This window comes from Taeniopygia guttata, chromosome 12, assembly GCF_048771995.1.
Source record: "Taeniopygia guttata chromosome 12, bTaeGut7.mat, whole genome shotgun sequence".
In the NCBI taxonomy this organism is placed as follows: Eukaryota; Metazoa; Chordata; class Aves; order Passeriformes; family Estrildidae; genus Taeniopygia; species Taeniopygia guttata.
The window spans coordinates 13,801,333-13,814,941 of record NC_133037.1 but is presented as its reverse complement, the minus strand read 5'-3'; the positions used below and the strand labels follow the sequence as shown (position 1 = coordinate 13,814,941).

General features: G+C 41.1%; 1 protein-coding gene across 2 annotated transcripts in view; it reads left to right on the top strand.

Moving 5' to 3' along the window:
• Positions 1–13,609, top strand: part of FANCD2 (FA complementation group D2) — a 34,995-nt gene that overhangs the window by 3,778 nt on the left and 17,608 nt on the right. For both annotated transcript variants that reach the window (XM_030282983.4, XM_072935069.1), the window contains exons 6-21: positions 28–91; positions 849–901; positions 1,842–1,920; positions 2,559–2,683; positions 4,042–4,129; positions 5,067–5,171; positions 5,824–5,924; positions 6,398–6,506; positions 7,051–7,086; positions 7,474–7,617; positions 7,884–8,018; positions 8,321–8,452; positions 9,549–9,656; positions 11,517–11,626; positions 12,155–12,215; positions 12,902–13,027. In XM_030282983.4, coding sequence (XP_030138843.4) covers positions 28–91; positions 849–901; positions 1,842–1,920; positions 2,559–2,683; positions 4,042–4,129; positions 5,067–5,171; positions 5,824–5,924; positions 6,398–6,506; positions 7,051–7,086; positions 7,474–7,617; positions 7,884–8,018; positions 8,321–8,452; positions 9,549–9,656; positions 11,517–11,626; positions 12,155–12,215; positions 12,902–13,027 — 1,576 coding nt within the window. The remainder of the gene's footprint in view (positions 1–27; positions 92–848; positions 902–1,841; positions 1,921–2,558; positions 2,684–4,041; positions 4,130–5,066; positions 5,172–5,823; positions 5,925–6,397; positions 6,507–7,050; positions 7,087–7,473; positions 7,618–7,883; positions 8,019–8,320; positions 8,453–9,548; positions 9,657–11,516; positions 11,627–12,154; positions 12,216–12,901; positions 13,028–13,609) is intronic.

Here is a 13,609-nt window from a genome sequence, read left to right as displayed (position 1 = left end):
ACTGTGGTGGATTGTTTCCTCTTGCAGGAATTTGGTGCACTCATATTGTGAAAGCCTCATTAAACTGCTTCTTGGGATTAAGATCTTACAGGTATGGGAACCTTAGCTTGCCTTTTACAATGGTTTTGATTGTAGGGAACATTTTGCTTACTTAAGTAAAGGATTAATAGAACTGGTTTTCAGGCAGGTGAGGCTGCATCTGGAATGGTGCCCAGTTTGTTGTTGTAGGGACACAAAGATGCTTAGGGCCTGAGACACATGGCAGACAAGCAGAGACAGAGGGAACTGGGTTTGTTTAGTTTTAAAAGAAGATTAAGGGAAATTTCATAGTCTTCAAATACCTGATTGCAAGGTGTAGGGGACACAGTCAGACTCTTCTCAAAGATGAACGAGGGCAGAATGAGAGATGATGACTTAGGTCAACCATAGGAAATTCTGATGAGATATGATCACATCCACTGTGGAGAATGGTTTTTAAGTGCTAGAGCTGGGCACTGTTTTCAAACGTATCTAAAATTGATGCTTTAGTTTTCTGTGTGGTGAAGAGCACCTCAGGGTCTGAGAAATAAAGGTTCAGAGGAATTGTGCATCCTGTGCATGTGGCCATGTTCTGTTGGTTATGTGGGTATTTATACCACCCTCTGAAAAGTGGTTTTCACTTCTTAGGCTGTGTGCCTCATTTCTGGTATTAGGCAAGAGATTTCTTATACAGGAAATACTTTATTGAGCCTTTCAAGCATTTTATTCTCTGTGTATTTCATCTTTTCTGGAAGGTCAGTTTTGGTGGCAATACCACAGCACAGCCAGTAAGTAAATCAGCCTAACATTGTCTTTTTCCTTTCTTTTAGCCTGCTGTGATAACACTGTTGCTGGAAAAGATCCCTGAATTCTTTTTTGACATGTGAGTATAAACTGGCTTCTCTCTGTTTTGAAATGGAATTTCTTTTGGACAATCACCATCTGTTTGACTTTAGCTACTACTTTAAATTTACCTGACTGGCAGTTTGCACTGATGTGGGGCTTTTTTCATACCTGTGTAAAATAATCTGTGAGGTATCATTATCTTAAATTTGTGAGTCCATAGAGCAGCAGACAAATTACTAGAAGGTGAAAATGCAGACATTGTGCATTGATTGTGCTTTTCACAACTGCTGACACAAGCTTAGGAATTACTTTAGCAGAGGGACTACAGAGTGTCTCATTATTAAAAAAAAATAGAAGTGGCTGCTGGCAGAGTTTTAGGAGGCTGGGAGATGCAAACAGATCTCCTTTTGAAATTGCAATTTGTGTTCAAACAAGGGAAATTGAAAGAGCATCTCTTGGTTTTTGAATGTAGAACACCACAGTGGAGTGAGATCTTGAGGTGTAACACAGGCAAGACTTGACCACTTCATCTCTTCTTCCTGTGCCCTGGATGCTCATTGCAGAGTTAGTGGGGCAGAAAGAAGCTGAGGCTGTTCCTGCTGCAATTTTTGTTCCAGTGCTGAAATACAGGATACAAACGCTGCACAGGAGTGTAATCCAAGAAATTGTCTCAGACTGAAATCTTGTTTGAGGAGGGTTTAAAATAGACAGTCACAAGGTCTGAACTGTTTTCACCCAATAATTATAAAGGATCTTGGATGTAAAAGTGGTAAGCTGTTAATTGTTGGTGAATCCTTTGGGAATTCTGAAAAATGGATGTTGTTATACTTGTCTCCTATCAAACTGTAAGAAGAGTGAAGATCTTTTTATGTGTTAATGACCAGTTAAGAATGGGGTGAGTTGGTCTTGCTGACCAGCAGCAGAGCTTTTGAGTCTGTAGGTCTGACTAAGCTGTGTATCCTTTTCTGCTGTTTCAGTGTGGGCACCTTTGGAACAAATTTCCCCCGGCTCATCGTCAATCAGTTTAAGTGGCTTGACAGGCTCCTTGACAGCCAGGTGGGTGCCAGAGGTGCAATCACATGGATGCTTTTTCCAAACAACTTTTGGAATGCCTCTCAGGTGGGATTAGATTGAATTATTGTGCTGATGAGAATTGATGTTGTTTTGGTATTCACATACTGCAGGAGAGATTTTTTTCTGTTTTGTTATGTTTGCCTTGAGTGACCTCCGAGCATCTTTTACATTTTTCTTCTTTTCTTGCTCTGTCTTCTTTTACATAAATTTATATCTGTGCTTGTGTATTCACACAGATGACCCCATTTAAAGCTGTTGCTGGCAGGAAGTTACAATCCCCTCTTGTTTAATTTTAACAAGGTACTGGATACTTGCAAGTGTGTGGGGATGTTCCTGTTCCTGCTCTGGTGATTCTTTTCCTTCTTTCCCTAAGTCAGTTGGTCTCTGTGGGTTACTCTCCACTGGAGTACTAAACACTGGGAAGCTTGTTGTGTTTCCCAGTTTCCTCTTCTCACCAAGATCATTATATCCTAGCTGTAAAATACCATTGTTCCACAAAAATCTGTGCTCTGCTTCATGATGTTAGCAGGACAATGGCACAAACTCAGTCAGATGTTGCACTGAGGGACCTTAGGTGCTGAGAGATTTGTGCATTTCACCGGTGCACTTCTTGTCTGCAGGATCTGGTCAGGAAGTTAATGCAGATGGTTAGTGTCTCTCCAGTGCCAATCCAGCATGATATTATCACCAGTTTACCTGAGATCCTGGAGGATTCCCAGCAAAGTGAGGTTGCCAGAGAGCTCAGGTATGGATGATTTGGTTGGGAGGGTTTGTTTTGTTTTGTTTTTTTTCCCCCTTGCACTCAGCAGAAAAGGACAAGATGCATTAATGCAAGTTGCTCTGGGGCTGACTGAAGTATTAGGACAGCACTGTGTTCCTGTTAACTGCAATATCTGGATACACCTGCCACTGTCTTAGGACATCCCATTTGTACTGTTATGCTCCTAAAGAGATCACAGGCAATCCAGCAAAAGACATTGCATTTAGACAATGCTCCAAAACTGCTTTTATTTAATTATTAAACTCTTGACTACCTGAAGACAGCAAAGGTAGCATCTAGTTAAGTACTCACTACTTCTGCTGGATAGTCTATGATCAGTCACTTGGATATTACTACTGACAACTTCTCATTTGCCTTGGATTCTGCTGTGGGAAGGATCAACATGGTTTTTATTAATAAAAAAAAACAAAAACAGACCCACAACACAGTAAATGTGTGCATGAAACAGAGCTTTCTGGCTATTTTATATACTTTTCTCGAGCATATTTACTGACCCAAACAACTGGGGAACCTAATGCCAAGAGTTATCTTCCCAGGGAGCACTGCCAAAGGCTAGTCCTTACATCTGTCTTTTTTAATAATGTATTAATTTTACACAATAATTTGAGTAGTCTAAGTGTTTCTAATTCTTCCTATTGCACAGATCACTTACATTCTGATGTTAATTACCTTTTCAAACCTGTGATCACTGTTGCAGATTACTACTGCAAGCAGTGCATCCTGTTCCTTGTACCCTCTCAAATTGTGACTTTGTTTTAATTCTCAGTTTATTGCCTCAGCTTCTAGATAAAAACACTCCACACATTTTTCCTATGCTAATCAAAGTCCTCAGACTTCTCTTTTCTCTGTTTGTGTATTTTGAAAGCTGAGATCCGAACAGTATCAGCAAGGCATACTTATTTCCATATTCTCAATAGCCTCTACCCCTTTCTGATGCAGAAAACAGCTCATTACTTCTGATGAGGTAGGGAGCACAGACAGAGTTACCAGGATGCTGCTGATGAGCTGCTTTTCAACTAAAAAAAATTAAGTACAAGTTCTTACTAGAGAAAGTTTGTAAGAAACTGAGATGTCAGCCAAGAATGATTACATGGATTTTGGAAAGTCCATGAGGCTGTTAAAGACAGGTGCAGTTCTTACATGAGGAGTAATAATTTAGAGAACAAGTTTTCCATAATGCTAGTGGCATATATTGTTGTCAGTTTCAGAGATTTATTTTTTTGCAGTGACCACAAAAACTATACTGGAATCATACAATACACTAAAGATACATTCTTGGTTTTGTTAAGAGGAGTATTTGTTTTCTTTTCCCTGTGTATCAGCTGCTTGCTGAAGCAGGGCAGACGGCTGACAGTGCCAGTCCTGGATGCCCTTTCTCGTCTGGATCTTGATGCAGAACTTGTGGCTGAGGTGAGAGCTTTTACTGAGCACTTCAGCAGACCCCAGCCCCTGCTTAGCAACACAAGAGCTGGAACTGCTTCTTCATTCCCAATATTTTGCTAAATCTGACTCCTGTAGGCCTTCAAAAGTCCTGAGCTCCTGAAGTTGGAAAGAGGTCAGAAGCTAAAGCTGGTTTTTGAAACACGTATGAGGGCTCAGCAAAGAGCAGAGAGAAGTTTTCTGAATGCATACTGTAACAACCAGGAATTTCAATCACAGCTATTTTAGCAAATGCAGAAGCACTTTGTCATGCTGCAGTAATTTTTTACTACCTGTCTTAAACCTTCTTATTGTCAATTTTTCATCTTTTTTAAATACAGTGACCAGACTAAGGAAAAGAAAGGCAGATTGGTGATTAAATAATTAAATAGGTTTTCCCTGCAGAGTGCTGATAAAGCAGAACAGATGATGATGTGCCTTGTGCCTTTTGGATACATTGCATTGCTGCACTCTTTGGAGTTGGGCTTCTTATGAATAAAAGAAGACTGGTTCATTTGAGTGCATAAATAGTGTTTTACATAGTCCCAAAAGGCTGGTGCTGCATAGCAGGCTACACATCCTCCATACTTTTCCCTTTAGAAAGCCAGTTAAAAAATGGTGGAGCCAAGCTCTTCCTATTGAAGAGTGATAAGGAGCAGTGGCCACAAGAGGTTTAGGCTGGACATTTGGAGAAACAAGTTACGGTCTGCAGCATTGATATAAATTATCAAAGTGGTGGCAGGGATTGGTGGTTTCCTCCATCCTTCAAGACTCAGCAAAGCCAAGGTGAATCTGATCTAGTACTGACAATATTCCTGCTCTGAGCAGAAGGCTGGACTGTAAGTCTCCAAGGATTCCTTCCCACTAGCATAACTATGTTTCTGTGAAATGTTGTCTTCCAGCTGATGGAGTGTTGCTCTCTCCTCAGGTGCGACAGTCTGCCATGACCATTGTGCCTTCAGTAAAACTGGAAGATTTGCCTGTAGTAGTAAAATTCATCCTCCAAAATGTCAAGGCAGCAGATGCAGTAGAGGTACAGTATCTTTTTCATAATGAAGTGTGTATTTTCCACACCAGTGTGTGGTTTAACAGCGTGAGGTTGCTTCACACACAGAGCTGTATGTTTTTTATGTTTTCAAGTAAAATTTTAATATTGCCAAGGGATCAAGGGCAACCTTGCTGAGATATCAAACACACTTTGTTTCATATGTTGAGGAAGCCTCAGGCTAAGCCAAATGAGGTTTGTGATCTGCCCAAACCTTTCAGGGAGACCTCTGTAAAAAAGAGAGTGCCTGTGACATGGAAGCCAGTCTGTGCTGGTACACTGCGTTTGAATAGCTGTCATGTTGGTAAACTTGCATGTCCCTGAGGCTGTCATATATCTTGCTCAGCTGCTAAACAGAATAAAAACAGCTCACAGCAATGTAAAGCAGATATAGGTGGGAATTTCACAGAGTAGGTCTTAAAAAATTCTATCTTTTTTATGACATACAGGTGAAAAGTGTTGCTGGTTCATTTTCTAATTTTAAATTTGTGCATGATTAAATACTTGTGAATCTTTACAAATATATGAATTTCGATTTATAATTTTAGGGTTATTATGGGAAATTGTATTTTTTTCCTCAGCTTTTTGTGTTCTTCCCTCTTTTGTCACAATGATTTGTGCATGGATTTTTGCTTTACAGGTGATTTCTGATCTTCGTAAGAGCTTGGATCTGTCATCGTGTGTTCTGCCCCTCCAGATTCACAGTTCCCAGAAGAAGATTAAAAGCCAAGTCCAGGCCAGGTACTTAAACAAGTTTGCCTGATTCTCTAAGGGTAGGATGAGACAAGAGAACTTAAACTGTTCCTCTTCCAGTCTCTCTGGCACAATTGGCTACATACACAAGCCCAATTTATCCTGTGGAAGGGCATGGACACCTTTATGCCTTCCTATTGGTGCTAATACAATACATTTGTCACTCCTTGTCCAGCCAGCTTCCCCTGCATGGATGTATTTCCTTTTGAGCCATCTGCCTCCATGTCTGCATGGGGATAAGCAACTTCATTTATAATAATGTTGCTACCAGTTTATCTGTTTTAAGTTCACTCCAGTATGTTTTCCATTGATTCTGCGACCTCTGTTTCTACCCTCTTGGGAAACTCCCTATCCTCTGGACAATGGCTGCTTTAATTAACTGCTGTGACTGCTGGGCTGCCTTGCTCCTTCTGTGACAGTATTTGCAGGGACTGAGTCTCCTCTTTTCTAATGATTTGCAGTTCTTCCCTGAGCCAAGTAACCACCAGCCAGAACTGTGTGAAGCTACTTTTTGACGTCATCAAGTTGGCTGTGAGATTTCAGAAAGATGTCTCTGAAGCATGGATTAAGGTAAAATACATGCTTCAGTCCTTGTTTCCTTATTTATTTGGGCTCCTTGATTGAGCCTGAGCCTTTCTTGTCATCAAATGTGGTATTAAAAGATAAATGTTGGCCCTTCATTTTACTGATACACATTTCATTCTGCAAGACAGGAAAATGTATACCCATATATTGAGACTGAGCTATGTGAAGCCTTAAGGTGCTTGAAAATGTCCTGCTAGAAATCAGTATCAGCTAAATTTAATTTTAAATTGCATTTCAGTGTAAACCATGAGGTTGTTTTTTGTCCTCATTACTCAGTACTTGAGTTCCTTTCTCAAGCCTCATGTTATATGAGAACGTCTGTTCAAACTCAGTTTTCAGCTATTTTTTTAATGCCTTCTGAATTCTCTGTTGTTGGCAAGATCCAGTTTGCTGACTTTAATGGGCATCCTGCTGTAGAGGAGAGAAATCTGTGAGCAGGGTGTCACAGACTTTTGGTGTCCACCTTTTATGATTTGGTGTTATAGTATTGTACTGTAGCCTAACAGCTTTCTTGTTTTTTTTCCTTCAGGCTATTGAGAACAGCACATCTGTGTCTGACCATAAGGTAATAATTCTGCTCTGTAAATGTCCTCTTCTCTTGGTTTCTCAAGGGCTTTCTTTGTGGTTGTAGATGAAGAGATTTTTTGTATTTGGACCAGAAACTTGCCAGTGGTGTTTCATGGATGGTTCTCTTGGTATTGGACTTGTTCCAAATATAACAGCCATCCATTTTCTTTATAACTCTTGGTTACAAAGAACCTGATGTTAAGGGACAGAATTATCCTGTTTTAATTCTGTCCTGTTGTGCTCATAAGGTTTTATATCAGTTGTGACTCTTGGGACTTTCTGAGCTCTTTTTTTTCTTCTCAGTATAGACTTCAAGCCTTGACTTAGAGTTATCTGGACTGTTTAATATTTCACTGTAATGAGTGGTGGTTATTTCCTCTAAAAGGTTCTGGATCTGATAGTTTTGCTGCTAATCCATTCTACAAACACCAGGAACAGGAAGCAAACTGAGAAGGTTTTGAGGAGCAAAATCCGATTGGGCTGCATGCCAGAGCAGCTGATGCAGAATGCCTTCCAAAACCATTCCACGGTCAGTGCTGATCCTGCTTAGGGACTCTCTCTTTTATCTCTCAAAGATCTTGTCAGATGATGATTTAGCCCTGTGCTGCATTATTTATACCTTTACAGTAATGTTCATGTACTTGTCTTATAATTTTTAGTCCAGATCAGTGTCCCAAGGCACATGTCCTCTGTTGCACCTGTCATGTGATTTTTTTGGAGTTGAGCTTTCCTCAGCATTGGATATGTTGAAAACAAGCAACAGTAATCTCCTCTTTCATGGTGTCTGTATTTCAGGTTATCAAAGACTTCTTCCCTTCAATCCTAGCCCTTGCTCAGACATTTCTGCACTCAGCACACCCAGCTGTAGTCTCCTTTGGCAGCTGCATGTACAAACAAGCTTTTGCAGCCTTCGACTCCTACTGCCAGCAGGTACAGTGTGATGGATGGCAGCTGTTTTATTTAGGTTTGCAATTTGTTCTAGAGTGTATGTCATAATCCTTTAGGGGACAGGGTTTTAGGCAGTTGGAAGCCTTTGGAGAGAGGTCTGTGCCAAAGACTAGGCCAAGAAGAAGATGGGAAATAATCACAGCAAGACTGGTAGCAAGTTGAGTTCAAGCACAAAGACTGCTGTGATTGTCTGTACTTGATCAGCATAGTTCATATGAGCAGAGTAAGGCAGACATTTTTCTGTTGATGTTTCACTGTGGTTCTTTTGGTGTCTTTTTCCTTAGGAGGTTGTGGCTGCTTTGGTGACTCATGTGTGCAGTGGAACTGAGACAGAACTGGACATTTCTCTGGATGTGCTCACGGATTTGGTGGTGCAGCACACATCCCTGCTGATGCGCTATGCCACCTTTGTGAAGGTATGTGCATTTCTGGGTTTATACTAGATTTAGGGTCCCTTACACCACTTTGCCTCAGATCCAGAATGGACCACTACTTCTCCAAAATAGAGGTATTGGAAAAACTTGTACCTGTAAAGCTTTTCTGCCTGGAGAAAGGCAGTGGTCAGAAGTGAAAGGTATCTGCTGTCAAAGTGTGAGCTGTAAGATAGCACTGTGTGTTTTTTTGCCAGAGGAAATTGAGATAGACAATTCCCTTTAGCTGGACAATGCTTAAATTACAGGCATAGAATGGTGCCTACAATGGAAATATTGTCTTTATTTACATGAGCTATTTCAAAACTTGGCAAACACCTGCCCCCTTTGTGGGCTGCACATTCTGTCTATTGAAAGACTGACAGTACTTCAGCCAGTATTTGAATCCTAAGACAAAATTGCTTGCAGAGATGGAAGAAGACATATCCTAAAATTTAAAATAAAGTACTCAGTGGGGAGGAAAAGAATGGACTACTGAATTCTAAGAATCATAAGCAGGGTCTGACCTGCCCGATTGCCTATTTCCAAAAGCAGTAAAAGTGGAGATTGAGGGAAGAGCTAAACAGCAAGGCAAGCATGTAACAGTACTTTCCCCCTGTGGTGGTTTGTAGCTTAAGGACAGCTTGTATTTAAGAGCCCTTGAAGAGAGTGTGTGTCGGTATTCCCACACCTCTCTGATATTTTGGTGCTCCCAGTGATTTAATTATACATTGTGGGAAAGCTGTATACTTTTTGCTGTTTAGTTGGTTGATTGTTAAATGAAAATTACTTGCTTGTCAAATACTTTGAATCCTGTGACCAAACCTTGATCGAAAATAGATGGCTGTCACATGCCCTGAGCACTCCCAAAATGCTTATGGTAGCTAAATTATTCTTCCCATTCAGCCTCTGATAAAATGAAATCCCATAATTAAGGCCAGAGCAATAATCTGACATTTACCTTTGATTAATTTGAATGTAGCTTTTTCATGTGCGTACAAAAAAGGTAATTATCTTCCCTGAGGTTGACAATTGATGTGTTTTTTGAGAATATAGAAAGGGATTCTTGATATTTTGAGGTAGTTTGTGGCTTCTCTTACAGACCATTTTAGACTCTACACAGAAACTGAATCCATGCCAGATCCGGAAGCTTTTCTACATCCTCAGCACTTTAGCATTCAGCCAGAAGCAAGAAGGGAGCTACATTCAGGTAAGCAGGGACACAACAGAAAGTTGTTCAATCTGTGCCTTGGTTCTTCTGCTAGGTTAACTAAATATCTGTTAAAAATCATCTGTGAACAGCGATTGATGTCAGGATAGCCTTGAGTTTAAAATTCTCCTCTCCCCAAGAATCTGCAAACCAACCTGTGGCTCTGGACTTTGCACCCTGATATCAAGGGCTTGTCACAGTGACTGTGCCTCTCATCTTTCCCAGAAAGGTCCCCTTCTCTTGCATGGCTGAGAAAGGCAGAGTTGTTAGATATGCTGTTGGAAGGGTACTGATGGTAGTCCCTGACCTAACCTTCCAGTCAAAGTGGGACTGTCACCAGCATGGTGTCATGTTGATTGTTGCTTTGTCTAGCTGAGCCTTGAAGGTTTGCAAAAGCGTAACTTCAGCAGCCTCCTTGTGCTGCTCTGTTTCTCCATCACTTGGAAGCCTTCAGAAAACACAGTTCAGCTTTTTCCCTGAGATGTTTGTATTGATTCAGCCACTTAAATTCTGCACACCAGAGAAAACAAAGACTCTCTTGTTAGAAGAGCTGAACTGCACAGAGCAGAGTACTCTGCTGTGAAGTGGTAGTCTCCACACCTCTTGTGCCTCTGATTTAAACACGAGAAGCTATCAAACGTGGTCTGTCTAAATTCACCTTCATCTTGCACAGAATACCTTGTGTGATTCAGTTGCAGCATAACAGTGGTGGTACCTTTGTCTGCATTTCTGAATTTTTGAGCATAGCAGATAAAGAAATAATTCCAAGATATTTATTTCACAACAGAGATGTCAGGGTTTAAAATCTTCCCATTCATAAAGTTCAGCTCTTAGAAATCAGGATTGTTTGTCCTTCTCTGAGTCCCTGTGTAGTTTGTAGTTGTAGGTATGTTTGTGCAAGCTAACTTGAGCCTATGAAGGAAAACTGCCCTTCCTCTCCTTGTGATTGGTCTTTGGCATGTAAAACAGCAAGTCTATAGCCATTTTGTCCTTCCCACTCACCTTGTTAAATTGGAGCTCTTCACTGCCAAAATTCCCAGTTGTATGGCAGGTTTAGGTCCTTTCTGAACTAGTTTCCTCAGTGATTTCCTCACTTCCCACCCTGAGTCTTATGTGTGACTTGTGAAAATTGCCTTGGCAACACGCAGTGTGACTTTGCAGCCCAGGAGGACTTGCCATCAGGATGTTCTGCCTGTCACCCTCAGAAGTTGTGAGAAGAAGAGGAAAATGTCTAGAATTTATTTTGAGCTGAGAGTTTGTAACTGTGGAGGTCCAAGGCTGGCAATTTGACTCTTAGCCTCAGTGATACTGAAGACTCAAGGGGTAGGTCACCAAAGAAATCAGTATCCTGAGAGCCAGCTTCCTCTTTGCCTTCTCTAAGTGTTCTTCTAAGCTGATGCCTCTTAGACATGAGGATCTCTAGATCAGGAGTTTTTCTCTGCACTGCACAGATTGTCTTTGGACTTAATCACAAACTGCTCCATCCCTCAGCCTCCTGAAGCTGACAGTGTTTTGAAGGGCAACTCTGCAGCTGCTGTTTGTGTGTGACAGGCTCCAAGACCATCTGCTGTTTTTTTAACATACTCTTCTATTATTAATAATTGAAACCTGGACCAGCTATATGTTCTGTGTAGTAGTTAGAAAAAAGTCAAACCAAATCACTTTCAATGCTGCTTACTTGGAGCTGGGACCAGTATTTTCATAATAAATTAAATGTCAGAATGTGCATTCCTTAAGATGTAATCCTAATACACCATCCCTGTGTAGCCCTTGGAGATGACAGTAAGTGAAGATGCCAATAGACCCGTGAGTGATACACACAAGTACCTCTGTGGTGACATGATCTGTGTCTCCTTTCAGGATGATATGCACATGGTGATCAGGAAATGGCTCTCCAGCACAGTTTCCAACCACAAACAAATGGGGATTATTGGTGCTGTTTCTATGATAGGCAGCGTGGCATTAAAAAGGTGAGTAAAAATGTAGCAAAGATTAATTTAACATGGCTTTCAGTCCAGGCCTGGAGTGAAACAAAGACAGGAGGGCATTGCCGTTGAGTTCATGCACATCTTGGGCAAATCCAGGAATTTAAAACTCTCTTCTGCATACTTTGGTGTTTGGTATTTCAGCCTGTGCATTGCTGCTCACCTGCTGCTGGTCTCAAAGGCATCCCAAATTCCTTGTTAATGCTTATTTGTGGATCTCTTGACCACAGTGCACAACCTGTTACTTGGAAAAAATTGAACACTGGTGGACTGACTACAAATCAGCTTCTGGCTCTAGGCTGAATAACCTGAGGTGCTCTATGTTTGAATCCAGGGAAGTCTGAAAAAGAAGTCCCAAACAGCACCAGGCCTTTTCCTAATGTGTTCCAAAGAAATCTTTTTAATGTGTAATTCTCCAGTTTCTGGAGAGAGAGCCTTGTGTGTGTATGGGTTTTGCTGTCTCTTCAGTCTTGTGTCACAACAACAAGCAACAAGGTTATCAATTGCTTCCAGGAATGAAGGAGATGCTGTTTCACTGGAGCGACCAGAGCTGAACAGTGAGCGTGATGGGCAGGTGAGTGCCAAGAATGGGGCAGTGTGGGACACAGGGAGGGTATGGTCAGCAAGGAGGGGTGACTGGAAATGAAGTCTTTACTGAAGTATTTGTGGGTCTGGGATTTGGCTTCCTGAGCCTGGGATTCTTGTACATTGACTGCAGAGCCAAGAGTCTATTAAAAATGGTTTTGGAGAAACTCGGGTGCCTGCTGGTGTTGCCTCTGCTATACCAGAACAAGCAGCACTGCAGCCATTTAGTGAAAATCTTCTGTCCAGTTGTTATTTCAAATACAAAGGAAAGAAGCAGGACAATCTGCTTCAGTGAGCCAAAGGTGACCATGGCCATCCTCTCAGCTTTGGTAGCTGTGCCTTTCAGGCCATCCAGAGAAAGTAGTTCTGCTGCACAGGATTGGCCCAGCAGCCTTTTTCCTTAGTTTCTGTTAAAGAACCTTATTCTCTGCTGGCAGTCTATTTAAGACTGATCCTGGGCAGACTCTTTGTGTTATTTCATGGCAGAGGACACGAAAAAGTCCATGTTCCTTCTTAAATCTATGTCTATTCAAGAATATTCACTATGGATTGTTACCGTAGAGATGAAGCTTTGAACATGCCTCACAATAAATTAATGTAAAAAGGACTGAAGGTAAAAGCTTGAATTGGATGCATTTACCTTACCCATTTCTGCACTGTTTTCTCTCCTTTCAGCTGTCTACCCTGCTGGACCTTGTGGGCTTCTGCTGTGAGCAAACACCAGAGGTCTTGTCTCTGTATTACGACGAGTTTGCCAGTTTGATTGAGAAGCAGAAGGGCAATTTGGACTTGAAGCTCTTAGTACGTTGAAAAGCAATTTAAACTTAATCACTTACATTAGTTCTTCAGAAAAAAAAATGTTGTTTTTCAAACATTGGCAAGATACAGAGTCAATGTGAGGATTTCACTCCAGTCTGGGAACTTGTTTTGTTCTGTGAGAGATTGGTCAGATACAAAATCCTCATTCAGCTCTCTTGGCTTTTTTTGATTGTAATGGATTCATCATTAACAGGAATGTGCTCATGTGCTTTAACAGCTTCTTTTTTGTGACATTTTACATGACAACAGGGAAGCCTTTTAACGGAAATTAAGTGACATTTCAGAGTGTGCTGTTCCTATTCATTGACAAAAATAGAATCTGAAAGAACTTTAAACTTAGTATAGAAATTGGTTTCTGAGTCAGACTATTAAGACTATCTGATCCCTAAGATCTTGGAAGAGCCACAGTCATTAATGGTAATAAATAAATAAATTATATTTATGGTGATAGGAAGAGGTTTGTGAAGGCCACTGGACAGATCTTTCTTCCTTCTGGGAACTCCTTTTACATGTGGGCTGCTTTCTTCTTCCAGCCAGCTGCTTTGCCTCTCTGCATCACTCTGG